Genomic DNA, 18,271 nt, shown 5'->3' on the forward strand with positions numbered 1-18,271 from the left:
CTTTATCAGCAGGTCCACATAAACTTGTAGGCTCTGAAACTTTTCAAATTTCTAGATTAAATGCTGCCACCTGGCCTTTCTCCTTCTTCCCCCTCACTCTGGATTTTGGGGATTCTCAGCAGAGCATTAGAATAGGGCTAGAAATACCCTCTCTCACATCTGTTAGCACAAAGAGCTCATCAGAAACAAACTCCCATGTGAAAAGAACATTAGAACTTGGGGAAAAAAATGACTTGCTTTTGCTCATGTTAAAAAGGTCAGCAGCTACTGGTCTACAACAAGTAAGAAAGAAGGTAAACATAATAATAATAAAATTTATTTTACTCTCTTGCAATTTGAGGGAAATTCTGAAATAATTCTGATTCTTGTCATTTGCTTCTTTTATGTAAAAACCTGACTCAAACATGAGTGCTTGTCACAAAGGTTAATTCTATGCTTTGCACATGGTTATTTTCCATTTGGCTATACAACGATCTATACACTTGTCCAAATAATTATAAGTATGTAAAGCCAAAATGTAGTTGAACTTCTAATTCCATCTACAGATAATTGAACAAACTTTACACTGTTTTTAGTAATTTTCCCAAAGAACCTCAGCCTGCCTTTCTAGACACTGGCTTTCTTCACCACCCACCAAAAGAATTATACAATAAGAGGAAGAATGACAATTCTTCTATGATTCATTGAGAACAATCAAATGAGAATAATTTAGATTCTGACTTTGTAGTAATAAAAAGTAAGATTAAACAATGTAATAATGTATGGGTACTAGACATGGTCAAATGAATGTACTGAAATCCACTTAAAAACCATTGCAATAGGCCCATATAAGTGCACACTGGGCATTCTAGTGTGTGTACAGCCATTATTTTACAAAGCAGGTATTATTATTTTTAATTTGTATACCTTTTGATCTAGGAATTAGATGAGACATACTCAAAATAATGTTTTTAAAACGATGTGTATGAAAACTTTTCAGTATATATTACTACATGTTTTAAGTTCTATTCTAAATTTAGCCACATAATAAAATATTGCCTTTCTCTTTTTTAATCTGTGACTGCTTAAAATTCCTTTCTTCCAAATCATTTTGTATGCTTGATCTGAACATCTATGTACTACCACCTACATATATTCTCCCTGATAGAGAGTAAACTCCTTAAGTAGACTGTGTCTTTGTCACACCCATTCTCACCACCAACAGGTAGGCACATGAACATACAGAGAAAATAACATCACCTCCTGCTCCTAGCATATACTCATCAATCATCTAACAAATGTCAAAATGACATGTACAAGTAGGACTCAATTATTATGAAATATTTGTAGTTCATAATATTCTACATTCTTAAAGATTGATAAAATGATGAACTTGTTACCCTTTAATGACTTTTTAAATTTTCTTTTTGAGCTATCCACTGGTGAATAAAATAACACGTTTTTTGGAAAGCTAATAGCAGTATTTATTGCTCATGTTCCTAAACACTGGAATTTTCTGATTCCCTCCTGCAGTTTTACAGAAACTGTACTTTTACCTTGGTCGTTAAATAATGTTTTGGTAGATGACTAATTAGGGGCTGAGAAGAAACAATAGTTCTTCTATTCTCATTTCACTCACCAGCTATTTTATTGGGCAAAAGAGGCAGTTACTGGGAAAAAGATGTAAAAAAAGAAAAGAAAGAAACATGGTGATTCCATCTTTACGGCTCCTTCAGTAATTGAAAAACACAACCCTTAATTGCTGTAACAATACCTCATTTCAGGTCAGAACTATCTCTTGAGAATCTATTCCATGAAAGGCCCTACAATTATTCTTCTTCCTAATTCTCAATGGTGAGCAAATTCATAAAACTACTGGTTATCACTCATCTCATCCTTATTTTACAGGAACTGTGGCAAACATTACAAACAGGCCTTGAAAAGTAATCCCGAAACTAAATAAAACATTTGGATATTAATATGATCATTTCTATCATCATTTTTTTTACCTTTAGATAATGCTCTGAACTCAAATAATAAATGTATCATGTGACTATCTAATAACATCTACAATTACCTAAATGACTGACCTCCTCCAGCATTCATTTACTAACTAGTTTAGACCCCCACGGTCTATTGCTTCAGCCAGTCTCTTGTCAGTACTTTTAATGTCCTCAGATCCTTGTTCTTCCCCTGCACCACCCTAAAATTCTCTAATCTGTTTTCTCCATTACTTAAAAAGTCAACATTGTTCCATATGATTTTGCACATCAAAGACTTCTGAGCTAAGCAAAACCAGCAGAGGGAGGAATTTTCAAGTCGATAAGAATAAAAGTCTTCAGGATTATAAATCGTTTCATAACAACATCTGGATCTACAAGTAAATGTCTGCATTGGTCCATTTATTCACTCATTCATTTATTTATTCATCCAAAACATGTCAACTGAGCACCTATATGCCAGCTATTATGATGGACTTATATGTGAATAGAACACAAACCATGTCCTCAAGGATCTTAGAGTCTAGTAAAGGAATAAAGAAAGAATAAGACAAGAAAACAACTAAATATAACAATAGGGTACAGGTGTTCTGACAGATGAGAGCCAATTTGTAGACCCTGAGCCCAGTGAATGAAAGGAGTGCTGATCTCAAGTCTTTACTGTAAAGCTTCCTTCTTATAAAAGAGACCTCAACTGTTTACTATGCATTAGGGAAAGGGAAATGCCTTGTGGGGATCAGGTGATAGATGGATATATGACCTAAGTCCACATTACACTATGACTATTGTGCCTTCCAGAATGTGTATTTGGCATGGATATTCTCAGCAACTGTCAGAATTTTTATTACCTGATACAGGGAATAAATTCATATTTGACAGAAGGACCAAATAAAATATCACAATTTTGAAAAAATCAGAGATTCACACTACTATCAATGACTCGAACATTGCAAAGAAAGTAATTTCCATCATATCTCCATTCGATTCAAGGCCATATATAAGACAGGTGGGATGCAAAGAACTGTGGGGAAATTATAATGAAGTAACAGTTTCAATCATAGTTGTTCCAGATGTGGTCTTTTCATTGAAGTATATAAACAAATATCCTGGTACTTGGCATGCATCTACTGATATGGAAGATGCAATTTTCTTAATCCTAATAAATAGAAAAATCCAGAAGCAGTTTACATACACTTGACAAAAATAACAGAACACTTACTATCCTGCATCTCAAGCTCCAGCTCTGTGACATAGCCTACAGGGACTATGGGGATTTCAACATCTCACAAAATACCAAACTCTTCTACTATATCATGATATTTTGCTGATTTGATATTGAAGAACAGGAATAGTAGGCAAACTAGATGAGTTCATAAAATACACGCATTCTAGTGGGTATAAGATAAACTCTATGAGAATCCAGGAAGGGGGCTTTGCCAACTAAGTAAAGTTTCTGGGGCCTGTAGTGGAGGCCATGTAGGAACATTGCCTTTTTTGTAAAGGATATCTTGTAAGTGTTCCTAGCTTGCTATGGTTGTTTGATGGAGGTTGAATCCCTGTCTCGGGATACTAATGACCATGAAACTTGAACAGTTTATAATGAACTTAGCTCCAGATAATTAACTTGACCATATTTTTAGTTGTGCCCAGCGACGCTCTATCATGGAGTAGAAGTGTAACATATGGAATTAGTTCAATCAGTCCTGAAGATCCAGGTAAATTCCACAAGCACATCATTCACTTCCTATCCTGCTCACTTTTCACACTACTTTTTTTTCTCAGCCTGCACATAGAGTCCATATCAAGTCCCCTATGACTAGCTGACAAAGGGTGAAAAAAAAGTCAAGAAGCTTTTTATATCATTCTACATTTTATGTATGTTATTCTATAAATGTTATTATTCTATAACATTTATTGCTATAGCGTTTAAGCCCCATTTAGGTATATCCCTGTAATATGGTATAGAACAAAAGAAACTGCCAATGATAAAAACATTAACCAAGACATTTCATTGTCTCTGAGCTAGAGAAGTCGGGACAAGAGAATTTAATTTTATAATGGGGAATAATTTATTTTAATATATTTAAAACTTGAAGATATTTATATTTATTTCTTTTAATTCCTAGGAATTGGACTTTATCACTAACTTTCCTATTTTTTTCATCTCTCCTCAATCCCAGGCCGAGAAATAACCCATCAAAAAAATCATTTATTTCCATATCATTCCACCTATATTCCCTCCCTCTCATCATGATTCACTCTGTTGGTTTAATCTTGGCAATACATTTGCATTTCAAAATCATGGATTTCTTAAGGAATATACGATTATTTTAGTTGCACAGCTAGATACAAACACCTGTAGATTAATCACAGCTGAGATTTTCTTTTCAAGAAAAACCTTTTACCACTTCTACCATACTTGTTCTGTCAGAGACACCAGCAGTACACACAAATTTCTGGATTTCTCTGAATTTAATCTTGGTAAGATGTTCTCTCAACAAAATGTGCTATTGATTTTTGAGGGGAAAAACTCTGATCTTTATGTCTTATTTAATTCCTGGATGGCACAACATCCTGAGGTATTGCTATCTCACAGCTCAGAGAACTAGGTTTTCTTGATGGGCAAACATACTATGGGCCTTCTATCTGACTAGGATGTTCTTTCCCACAAACAAGGGCTGGATTCTACATTTAGATGGTGAATGTTCAGTTCCTTCCTTAGAGCATAATGTAGCATTCTACTAAGTAACAGAACTTCCTTTTTTTTTTTTCTTTTCCCTTCATGTACTTCAAACCTGATCTAACCACCCAGAGCTCTTTGAAGTCAAAGGAAACTCTGAACCCAGGGAAACTCTGATGTCTGGGGCAGAGACTCTTAAGATAAATGAGACAAACAGGAATGTTAGGAGAAAAAAAGAGGTTGAATCCTTTGAGTATTTTGCACCATGTTGATGCCCCAGTGGTTCAGAAAATCGTGTACACAAATCAGCAAGTCATGATTGGGAAAAAGAACAGAGTAATTATACAATAGCAAGTGAACTCTCTAGACCAGGATATGAAAGTTCATACAACAATGTAACAATTATTTTGTCTTGATTGGAGACGCCGAGTAACTAAGGGTCAAAAGGCATAAAACCTAACCTTGAACTTATCACTTGTTTTGGTTTTCTCATCCCAATAGGATATTGGAAAGATTAATAGTTTAGATTTTTGCCTTTAAAGTTCCTCAGCTCTGGGAATATTAACATTTATATTTATAATAAATTGATTGTATTATGGTACATATAAAGTAATCAAAATCAAACTACACATTAAATTGCTGTACCCTGGTCTCAAATACTTGTAACCCAACTCTGGCATAACTCTGTGAAATCTCTGCATTGCTTCCATGCAAAATGAGAAAGTGCACAGGCTAAGATTAACTACTTAAAGCTAAAAACATAGAGAGGCTATTTTTAAAATTGATCCATTGATGCTTGGAAAGAAAGAATCATAGGATATAATTTATTTTCATTCAGGGTATTTTATCAAGTCAGAATAGGCTATGAGTCATGCATTTATAAATAAAATATTAAATATGTAAACTGTCTAACATATTTATTAAATTTACTTGCAAATATTAATAGTGTTTAAATCACTCTTAACACAGACATACTTCACACATACCAGACATAACTTACTCGCTCTAAAGTATTTACACAGCTGTAAAATCCCCAAATTAACTATCAATCAGGAAAAGTAAAAATATTGCTATGAGAACAAGAATATGAGATTTAAGCAGCTGGAAAAGAATTACAAAGGACTTCCTATAACGTGACTTTAGATGAGATCAAGTTTGCCGTTGATTTTTTTTTTAAGTAATATTGTTTTAACATCTTTCTAAACATAACAGTTTCACTAATTCAGCAAAGTAATTGGCCAACTCATCTATCTTCACCACTATTGTCCCTAAATTTCAAAACGCCCAGGTGGAAAATAATTACTTACATACACACATAAGCAAACAATATTGTGACCTTAATATTGTAACCTCCAATTTGAAAGTCTCCTTTTTTTCCTAAAGGAAACAGTCAATGTAAACTCAACTACGTGGGTCTTAGAAAATCTATTCTGGTTTAAATTTAGATTTAATAATAACAAAATATTGTCGAATATCATATAACAGCTATTTCTGTTTATAGACAAAGGTGGACTGAAGACCATGACTCTTGAGAAAATTATATTTATGAACAATAATAGCCATGAAGATATTAGCCATTTGGCTTTTCATCTTTTGAAAAATTTCTCATAAAATGCAAAAAGAAAAACTAGCTCTCTTTGCATTTTTCATAAAGTTAAGCACATGCTATTTTGATTTAAGCTGCACTGGAAGTAAGTTGTGAAATATATGAATTTTGCCAAGGACACAGAAGGCAATTTAGTCAAGAGTAATTGTGTCAACTTCTAACTCAGAGTAAATTTGATTTTTTGAGCATTGAAAGTTAGGTCATAGTGGGTTTTTTAAAACCTACACTTGTTTAATAATGATGGTTGAATTTTTATACTAAAACATTTATCATAGTCAAAATATTACTTGAGTTTTTTATTCCATTAAACAAATGGCTTAGGGTCAATAAATGAAAGGAAAATTTCTTTTGTTTCTTTTTATGTTTTACAGTTTTATTATAAAACTAATATAATTTGAAATAAATGTTTCAAAGGAAACAGCTAGCAAACTCCTGACTCATACCTATCCTCAATATTACATATTACTATGGAGATTTGGGGCAAATGTATCAATACATATATTTGCATATAGTAGCTATCACATTAACTATAAACTTTTACAAGGTACTTATTTTTTTCTTCTCGTTTCCTCTAGTTAATCTAAAATTCTCATCAGGATCTCTTAACTCAAATGCATGAGAGGTAATATTTACCAATAGTCTTTTTTGTGTAATGCTCTTTGGCAGGCATAGATGCATAATTATTAATCCTATTTTAAAGATAAGAAAACTAAGGCTCAGACACATCCACTCAATAGATAATAAAACTAGAACCCAAGCAAAATGTGTTCAACATCAAAGCCTTTATGCAATAGACTAGTGCTTTGTGGGCTGTCTTACACTTGACAGTCTTATAATTCTCTTCAGGGATCTTAACTTCTGTTTTAAAAAGCAAAAGTTGACAAAATAAACAAAATCAGAAAACTGTGCCTTAGTAGAGTTGTTTATTCTTTGTTACTAGGAAGGATTCAAGATCTTAATGTGGAGGCAATGAGCTCTCTTTCCTCAACAATAGATAATACAAACAGAGGTTGCAGGACCTATACAAGCATTATTAAGATAATGCTTTCAAAAATCTGGGCACAACCCTTTTTTTCCCTCTGTTAATTATTTTAGAGTGAATTTTCTATGCAAATTGTCCTCCTACTATGCATTATGTTTTCTCATTAGTGAACTGAAGTAAAAGCCAGTTACATTACAATGGAGGACACAGCAGAAGAAAAATCAGTTTCCTAACAGTCCTAACATTGTCTGCATTTTCATAAGCGATCTCTTCGTGTCTAAGCTACGCATAGTGAACCAAAGTGAGAGAGCATTAGACTTGGAAAGAGGACGTCTACGTCAAGTTCTTGCTCTATCACTTACTAGCTGCGTGATCGTTCATAAATCATTTAGTCTGCATCTAAATGCAGGAAAAAAAAAATGAACTCAATGGTTCCCAAACTTTGCTACACATCAGATTCACCTGCAGAGCTTTTTAGACATCCCAATCCCCAGGTCCTTCTCCATAGGGATTAAATCAGAATGTTCAGGTAAAGGAGCCAGGCCTCATAGTTTTTAAAGATCTTCAGGTGATTCCTCTGCACAGCAAGGTTTGGGAGCCAATGAGTTAATTAACATTTTCACAGAGCTTCTTTTATTTTTTTAAATTAAAAAAAATTTTTTAAACATCTCTATTGGAGTATAATTGCTTTACAATGGTGTGTTAGTTTCTGCTTTATAACAAAGTGAATCAGCTATATGCATACATATATCCCCATATCCCCTCCCTCTTGTGTCTCCCTTCCACCCTCCCTATCCCACCCCTTTAGGTGGTCACAAAGCACCGAGCTGATCTCCCTGTGCTATGCGCCTGCTTCCCACTGGCTATCTATTTTACATTTGGTAGTGTATATATGTCCATGCCACTCTCTCACTTTGTCCCAGTTTACCCTTCCCCCTCCCCGTGTCCTCAAGTCCATTCTCTATGTCTGCGTCATTATTCCTGTCCTGCTTTTAAGATGGAAAAAAAAATGAAGAGGCTTTGTATGTTATGTAATACTTTACAGAGCAATATAAAATATTATCCCCAAACTAACTACAGCGCTATAAAAAGAAACCCATTGTTTCAGGGAGCTTTATCTTTTGTTTAGATTTTAGTTCAGTAATCATAAAGAAATTTGACATAAATAATAAGTTTTACTTTTTTTTTGCCAGAGTTGCAGAAAGCTTAACAGCTTTTCCTTTTCCTTTTAAGCTGACTTCAACAATATTTTAACCTCATTTTTTCTTACCTCTTTTTCTTCTGTCTAAAATTAAGGAAAGTAAAAAAAAATAAAATTAAGAAAACTGTCATCTACCTTGTTCCTTTCAAAAAATATCAAACACCACACTTTTATTATGTGTTTATAATAACCAGGAAAAATATTAGAACAATGTGCAGAAGGGAAATATGAGCAGTCAGAAAGAAAATAATTTGTTCAAAGTTACTTAGTACTTACGTACTTAATACTTAATACTACTTACTTAAAAAGAGCAAAATATTACACACTCCAGATATTTTGTTCCAGTATTCAGTCTTAATCTATCTGGAAACAAAGACCTATTCAGTAAATCTTTCTTGGCCAGATTTTGTTCGTTGCGTGATGACATAAGTTATTTCTCTGTTAAAATTTTAATCAATATATCAGATTCAACCAGTTTATATACAGCATTTGTTTTGTATTAATACCATCAACCTCCATAACCTTCTATTTAATTAGACTTATTGAAAGGATTATGTAATTTATGTAATTAGAGTGCAAACAACACATTACCTAATTAAAAAGCACCCTCTGTGTTTCATTGTTAATAGAGGACTTAATGCATCCATTCACAACAAAATCCTCAAACTCAATTCATAAGCTACTACAAATGTAATCCACCATCTGACAGTGACTGATTTTGCCTTGGGATCTTTTACCTTGGCGGGCTTGTTAGCATCCATGCTCTCTTTGAATTTCTCCTGCACAGTTTCTACAAGTTGACAGAGCAAGGCACCATTATCCAATTTCTCCATAAAAGTTTCTGCCGTAATCTCCTTCCCTGAAATAACAAAAAGAAGCATTATAAAAACACAATCATTCCCCAACCCAAATGTGACATTCATGCCAACATATGCAGTTTTTATCACCAAAATTCCAACTCTAGCTGAGTTACATATCTGAGATAGGAAATCACTGGAAAGAATGGTTTCTTTGGAATTTTACGTTTTTCAGTTACTTTGGCCTGTAAGGCAAGAGCATAAAGCAAAACTGGTATTTTGTGTTGTGTATACGTCTTTCATCACAAGAACTCCATAGCTCCCCTTTAATATAAAATAGAGCCATAGTATATCAAAAATCAACCACCACTGGCAATTTTAAGAGTGTGGCCAATGCATAAAACCACATCTCTATGGGCTTCCCTGGTGGCGCAGTGGTTGAGAATCTGCCTGCCAATGTAGGGGACACGGGTTCGAGCCCTGGTCTGGGAAGATCCCACACGCCGCGGAGCAACTAGGCCCGTGAGCCACAACTACTGAGCCTGCGCGTCTGGAGCCTGTGCTCCGCAACAAGAGAGGCTGCGACAGTGAGAGGCCCGCACACCGCGATGAAGAGTGGCCCCCGCTCGCCGCAACTAGAGAAAGCCCTCGCACAGAAGGGAAGACCCAACACAGCCAAAAATAAATAAATAAAATTAAAAAACAAAAAACAAAAAAACACATCTCTAAATTCCATTGAGTTTGTTTTCCTGATGAAGATAATACAGGTAAAATTAATGCAAGTAAGAAACTCTCTATAAGAAAACACTGCCCCTCTAACCACTCTTCCCCTTCCTGATGCAGTGCTTGAACTGTGGAATTATTAGGTTCAGATCTCTCTGCTTTTTTTTTTGTCTCCTCACAACCACTCACAGCTTCAATTACTGCTCTTATGAACATGATTCACAGTTGTCCATCCCTGCCATTTTATTGGTTAAAAGTTATTTTTCTTCTTTCTTATATGCTCCCAAAGTATATTTTCTTTCTTCTTTTTTTTCTTTTACTTTGTAACAGCTTTATTGGGATATAATTCACACCCCTTACAATTCACCTCTTTCAAGTGCATAATTCAATGACTTTTAGTATATTCACAGGGTTGTGCAATTACCACCACAATCAATGTTAGTACGTTTTTATCACTCCCCAAAGAAACTGTACCCTTTAACTATCACTCCCTGTGGCTCCATTCCCCACCCCCCCAGGCTCTATAAAATCATTAATTTCTTTTTTGTATGTTCCTCAAAACTCCTTTCCCTAAGCTCTCTCCTTTTCCTGGTGTTGTACTTCTCTAAGTTTCAGAATATTTTATTTCCCTGTCTTAATTTCCTATAACTTATTAGTCACAAGTCCTGTAGATTCATGCTTCCTTCTGTTTCTAGAACCATAATCTTAATTTAAAAAATTCATGGGGGCTTCCCTGGTGGCGCAGTGGTTGAGAGTCCGCCTGCCGATGCAGGGGACACGGGTTCGTGCCCTGGTCCACGAAGATCCCACATGCCGCGGAGCGGCTGGACCCATGAGCCATGGCCGCTGAGCCTGCGCGTCCGGAGCCTGTGCTCCGCAACGGGAGAGGCCACAACAGTGAGAGGCCCGCATACCGCAAAAAAAAAAAAAAAAAAAAAAAAAATTCATGGTCTGATACCTAAACTCTAGCAGCAAGAACAATGGTTAGTCCTCGTATCCTCAACGTCTGCCTCCAGAACATACCATAATCACTGCTAAAATTAATATTGCTAAACACCACCCTCACTGAGCCAATCTTCAACTTTACTGCATAGTCCCTAATCTTCTCCTCTACGTAAAAGATGAAACAAACCCGCTTTAACCCAATATCCAAAGTCCTCTCATATGCCACTAATCCACCTTTCTATTCTACCTTGCTTACACCCTGCTCCTTGGTCTGCACCCTGCCTTCCTAGTTCCATGGGCAGATCTTCCCGTTTCCACTCCCATGCCTTGGTCCAGGCATGCCCCCTTCCTATAACAGCCCCCTATCTTCTATCTGCCTGGCCACATTCTACTTTCCCTTTAATCAGAAATCCAGAAAGAGATTCTCCCAGTGTACATCAATCTCCTTCTTATATGGTCATACTCAGGAGTATCACTCACTCTGGCACTCATCAAACTTCTTCTGTGGCTAATAACATGCTTTGTACAAAGTTCCTGTCATCACCAGTACATTAGAAACCTCTTGAGGTATATTGTTTTGTGTGTGTGTTACTACAGAGGTAAGCATAATGTTACTTACATAGAAGGTACCTAGTAAAACATGTTTAGTGAGTACGTGGATTGACAAATGAAGAAACAAACTCTTGGAAAGCTTTGAGAAAATGTTGGGTATTATTTCCGTGAAAAGTAGTTGTTAAAGCAAAAAGAAAAAAAGGAGGTATTTTAAAATTTTATACTGAGAGTCATAGGATTACCTCTTATCTTAAGAAAAATGCATGCAGCTCAATTCCATGAACACTTAAGATAAATGTAAACCAACTGGAACAACAGATATACTACTGGCTTAAAGTTAAACTCTAATATCTAATATATTTGTTTTTTAAGAAACATCTGTTTGAAATGATTTTTTTACAGTTTGGGGGGAAGGGCAGGTGAAGGAGGAAAAAGAATTACTTTTTTTATGTTCTTTTTTTCCCTACTGGATAGTTCACATTTTAGCCCTCAGTTAGGATAATGACTTCTGCAGGTGGCAAAACATCAGTAGCTCTAAGTACTCACCACAGAGGTAGCCTATACAGAGCTATTAGTATTTCAAAATTGTATGCAGCTCAACTCAATTAAGGAATGAAAGTAATAGTCTCAAGATACAAAAAAGCCAGCACAACAGAATTTGTATTATGCATTCACCATATTGGCTTGCATTTTCTAATGATAATAAGAAAGTTATTTACAAACAAGCATAAAATTAAATATTAGAAATATTTTTTAAATTATCAATTACATTTCAAGGTAAAGAAGGTAAACTTTACCTAAACTGTTGAATGATTCCTTTATAAATTACTTATAAGATTTTCTACATTTGGAAGAGGTCTTTAGGTATTATTTCATTAAGCTACTTGAAAATTTAAAGATTCTATTCATAATGTCAAGTGATGAGATGATTACAATAAATTTACAAGAACTTGTAAATTATAAAAAGAAAAATGGCTTTCATTAGAAAGTCATTAGCAATTTACCAAAAGGAATGATTTTTACTTTTTCTGCATTATACCTGAACAATTTTTTGTTATCCTCCTTTTCATGAATACTTGAGGAATTTAACATTGAACATCTGTACCTAATGAAAAACGTATTAGGTCTCAGCTTTCAATTCTGTATATTTTATAGCTCCAAAAGGTAGGATTTTTTTTTTTTTTGGCTAAAGCAGACACTATTACATACTTTATGGTTGAAATGTACTGACTCAAATGAAGGAAAAATGCAAGACAGAGAATTTTTTTTAAACCTTCATATGTAACATTTTCCATCCAATGATTAAGAATCATAAAATATACATTTTAAATGTACTGTATAATTTTAAGAAATCAGTTATAATCCTTATATGGGGTGATATATTATCATACTCTTTATTCTATTAATATTACCAAAAGTATATAAAAAACTGAATATAAAGTTGGCTGAATTTAATCATGACGAATCCATCAGAATAGGCTATGAATTACTAATTACAGTTTCTCAAGTAAAAGCTATACACAGTTCAATCTCTGTCAGACAGAACCAGATCTTCTTTAATATAAATTGTGTAGCTGGTTTGAGACATTAGACTATAAATGCTAGAAACAGTAGGATTCTAGTAGCATAGAATCATTTCTTCCCCAATCCCATCTTTCCACGTTTTTGGTATATTTAGTGAAAGAAGGGGCAATGAACAGACACAATTAAATCACCTTGGAATGCCGACACATACTGGGTTGTCTTTATTATTGACTTGAAGGTCAACCCAAAATAGCCAAGTCTAGAAAGAATATCTTTACTTACTGGGTTCATAATTGTGAACTTAGATCTTCACATCATCAATTCAGTCATGATTTGCCAGTAGACAGAGATCAGGTGGTTTGGTTAAATATTGTGATTTGTCATTTCCTCTTAAAATATGAGGACACAATGATATGAAATAATCGTGTACCTGAAATATTTTGTCAGGTAACTAAAATCAACACACATACTTGTACATACAAGTGTATTCCTCCCAGAAATGTAGGCTTGCCATAATTTCCATAAAGATTATCCCTTTTATCTTCTATTTTGCTAGGAAAGAATGTTTTCCTCCTAGTAAGTTAGCAGTCCTACACTCAGTTTCCTAATAATATATAATATCTAATAATGATATTTAACATTTGAGTTCTTACTATATGCCAAGCACTTCACATGTATTCATGTTTTTAATATTTTTACAAAACTGCGAAGTGAGTGCTTCTATTATATCCATTTTACAGATGATGAAATTGATGTATTTAGGTTAAATAACTTGCTTAAGCTCACACAGTGAATCTGACTCTTTAACCCAAGAAGTCTAGGTTTAGAGTCTATGTTTTTAGCCACCACTCTTAGTTAGTTAAATCAATATTTGCTGGATACACAAATGACTATTTTCTATAACAATGCATTCTCTCGAATGCAGTTGTCTTTTTCTTTTTAGAAAATCTACAGATTTTTTCTCTCTAGAAACTCCTTCAGAAAAAAACAAAACAGTGTAGGGCTGAAGACAGTGGTGCTGAGAAATGAATAGCAAGCCACCTTGCTGATGATTGGAGAATGACCGAGAATAGCATTCAGGCATGCTCTGTTATGTAGCCTGATTCATTGCATAAGAAAACTAGTATATTTTATCTATAAGGGTGATCTAGATATGATCAAACTCTACTCCAATCTCCACTGTACCTCTCAATCACAGTCTATTTCTCCAATTAGAGAACTCGAAGCAACTCATCTGCTATCTTAACTCAAATTAGTCAGTGTTTTAAGACTGAAATATAAATGTTGTGAGATAGGAAATGATTGATTATATCCAGAAACCCTAGATCAGCACCTGCTCCACACTGATTCAGAGTCTACCCTGTATTTGTATCAACAAAAGACAAAGTCGGTTCTGTTGGAAAAGTTGGGTAAAAAACATTAGGGTGTAACTGCTCTGAAAGGTGTCAATTTGTGAACATAGACTTGATTCTTTAAACTTTTGAACTAGCATAAGACACCACCTTTCCTAAGAAATTTTTATTGACTACATCAAGAATATGAGAAGTCTGCAGGACAAGTATCCAGTAAAAGGACTTTAAGAAAAAAGAAAAGAGAGCTGTTCCAAACTCATTAGACAGCAGCAACTCCAGTAAGTAGGTGCTTAACTTTCTAATGCTAAAAATAGGTTTTTTCAGAAATAACTGAAATAAGGAAAACATTACCTATTGATCATACTACGCATATAACAACTGAATTTTCCCTTATGTGCATGTAGGAAAGTCAGAGAAAGGGACAATCATCATAACATCAACTGTCATAATGCATTTCTAAATATTAGTAAAATCAATTTAGCTTAACTTGATTTGTAATACATTTTTTGATTTATTCAAATTCCCTGCATATATCCAAACACATATGCCTACATCTTAACGATCTAAAATCCTTAAGAGCAATATCAATTTCTGTGATGCTTAACAACTACAATCTTTTCTCAAAATTATACTCCCATGTGATTCATGTAGTGTTATTAAACAAATACTAATTGAAGATAAAAGTCATTTTCAAATGATTAAAGAAACAAAATAAATAAACAATCTGAGAACATCTATGTTAGTGTATTCATTTCAAAATTAAACCAACAACAGTCTTCAATAGTCTTTGAACAATCATGAAATCTGTAGAATGCACCTCATCTATCCGAATGATGGGTAGTTGCTATAATCTGGGACTGTTAATTTAATTACATGCTGTTTATTCAAAGTAACAAGTTTTTCTCCAAGACTTATTTGTATAATCATTTGATGTTCAAATATGTCCTAAGGACATAGTTAATTAACAAATGAGCAATAGCTAGTTCATGAACAAAAATAACAAAACAGAAAGCCTAAAATAAAAATTAAATGTGTATATTTAATGTATAGCAGGGGACAATGGCCAGAGAAATGTTTTAGAGGCAAGATTCTCTTGATTCAGGTTTCTTTTGCTGTCTTTTCTGAGTGTTGGTCATAAAACTCCATAGTGACAACTATTATCAATAGAAAACATACTTGGACTACAAAGATATGTAAGTAGTCAGTAAATATCACAGGATGATTTTCTCATGAATCAGACTGGTATGCTACCACATAAACAAATCCCAACCATCATGACAATTTATTTAACTCAACTAGTTAACTTATAAAATAGTTTTTTATATTCTAATATATAAATTTTAGTTAGTCTAAAAATTTGCTATTGCAAATTTGCTATTGCTGCTTTAATTTTATGCTGAGGAATCTAAAGCGCTATTATTGTTACTGATTAAGTAAGTATATAATACTTGAAAATTACAGTATTATGCCTTCATATTTGGCAAGAATGTGAATATTGGTCTATGAACCAATGAAATAATTTTCTTCTCTATCAAATAATTTTTATCCACCAAAAAACCTGAATGCAAAGTGAGCATTCTTTAAAAAATTCCACCTTTCAATTGACATTTTATATGTAGGATCAGAAATACCTGAATTTAGAATATCATTACTACTTTTTTTGAAAGGCAAAAAAGGAAAAAAAGTTACATTTTAGTCAAGTATTGCTAGAAGGAAATAGGAAATCTTTCCACAAGTAAGGTCCACACTACAATGGCAAAGTCTAGTTAGAAGCTTTAATTTAGTATGTGAATTTCCACCTCACCAAAAAATTCAGATACTTTATCTAGAGACCAGATCAACTTTGAAACTACCTTCAAGATATCTCTAACCTTCAAGTAGATAAAAATGGAGAATTGAAATAGAGCTGTATAATATAAATTTGCAAATATTTCTGAGGCAACAAAATGACCAGTAAGAATTTTAAAATTTACTTTAATGACTCCATTTCTAAAATACGTGAATACTAAATGTATCTATTATGTGTAGTAAAAATATCTTGTCACATAGCCATACATTTTTTCTCTCTTCCTTATTATCACCATTCTAGTACATAACATATTTTCTTACCTCTGAATGTTTTACCACTTTAAATAACCTCAAGCTATTGGTCTACTTTCCAAGTTACCATGAGGATATTTACTTGAAATCTATCATCTACCTACTTTTATGAATTCAAGTTAACAGAAAGTGGCACTTTACTATATTTTAAGATTCTTTTTTTTTTTGAGATTCTTTTAAGATTTCTTTTCTGAGAAAATTTCACAAGCCATCAGTTGCTTCTGTGTTACCAATAACTGGCATTAAGAACATTAGCCTTTTTATTCTTTAAAAGAAAGATTATTCATTTACGTAAACTGTTTTCTCCTTGTTTATACATATTGATGATTTCAAACTGGGTCTCAAGAGATGGATTTCTTGGAAACTTAGACTTTTGGAACTGGAATGGACATTAGAGATCATCTACTCCAACCCCTTCATTTTATGGTTGAGGACACTGAGCCCAGAAAAGATAGCTGAGTGACTTTGGGCAAGTTTACCAAGTGAGAGAGCCAGAATCAGAAGCCAGGTCTCCTGACACCAGTTAGGAGCCAGGTCTCCTGACTTTTAGTCCAAGGATATTTCCATTACACATACACTGACTCTCTATTCTTTGAGGCTGTCTTGGGGCTGCTCACACTGCTCAAGCTACTTTGTAAATGATCACATTCACCAAATAAAATGCTTTTGATGACAAGTCATGGGACCTTGGAACACACCTGTGTAATCAGGCTATACTCATAATCATGATTTCCCCCTGCCTGGAACATATCAGGGACTCCTCGTTGAGCATGCAATAAATTATAAGCTCCTCGACATGGTATTCAAAGCAGTATACGCTCTAGCCCCAACAAATCTCATGAAAGTCTCCCCCTCTTGATCTACACTGTTGACACTAGCCTTTGTTCAGTTCTTCTAAGGCGCCAAACTCCTTCCTATCCCGCACATGCCATTCTTTCCACACAGGCTTTTTTCCCCACACTTTGTCTGGCTAGCTATTAATTATTCTTCAGATCTCAGTTTTAAATATAAGACCCCTTAAAAATGATTTCCCCAAGCCCTCTGATCATTTGCCCCATTCCCACCTCCTTGTTTTTACATTTTTATTGCAACCTATATCTTTTAGTGTTTATACCAAGTCCAATTAATGAATTATTTATTCAGTCACTTATTTATACTAATTTCTTGTTCAATCTACTCCAAGCTCTATAAGAACAGGCACTCTGTCTATTCTTAGTCACCACTCTACCCTCTAGCACTTAGCAGACTGTGCTGAAACACAGTAAACACAATAGCTAGTATATTTACTATAGCTAGTTGATTACTATGTGCCAGACCTTGTTCTAAAGCTGACGATCTCACTTGACGCTCCAACAATCCCATGAGGTTGGTACTAGTATTATATGTATTTCACAGATGACGAAACCCAGGCACAGTGCATTCAGAAAATTGCCCAGTATCACAGAGCTAGTAAGTGATGGAACTGAGATTTGAATTCAAGCATTCTGATTCCAGAGTCCATTTTATTCAAATAATTATTATGCTGATGTACACTCAAATATTTGTTGAATAAATGAATGAACTTACCCACCAAATCAAATTAATCATATCACTGAACTATATAAATGGAATAACACCACCACATATAGAGTTATGATATTTCAGGCACTAAGTAGTATACATATTTTAATTATTTAATCTCACAGCAACCCTACTGTCATTACCACTTCATAGATGAGGAAACTAAAGAACAGAGAGATTAAATAACTTGCCCAAGATCATATTGCCAGTTAAGTGGCACATCTGGTGTTCAAACACAGGCAGTTCATTCCAAGTCTGTGCCTTAACTTC

At 34.3% G+C, this 18,271-nt stretch overlaps 1 protein-coding gene across 2 annotated transcripts in view; it reads right to left on the bottom strand.

The window, feature by feature from the left end:
- Positions 1–18,271, bottom strand: part of GAS2 (growth arrest specific 2) — a 124,969-nt gene that overhangs the window by 96,154 nt on the left and 10,544 nt on the right. For both annotated transcript variants that reach the window (XM_022583748.2, XM_089915036.1), the window contains exon 2: positions 9,186–9,307. In XM_022583748.2, coding sequence (XP_022439456.1) covers positions 9,186–9,307 — 122 coding nt within the window. The remainder of the gene's footprint in view (positions 1–9,185; positions 9,308–18,271) is intronic.

This window comes from Delphinapterus leucas, chromosome 7, assembly GCF_059928025.1.
Source record: "Delphinapterus leucas isolate spDelLeu-1000000601 "Yukka" chromosome 7, BTC_Dleu_Yukka2, whole genome shotgun sequence".
NCBI classification, from domain to species: domain Eukaryota; kingdom Metazoa; phylum Chordata; class Mammalia; order Artiodactyla; family Monodontidae; genus Delphinapterus; species Delphinapterus leucas.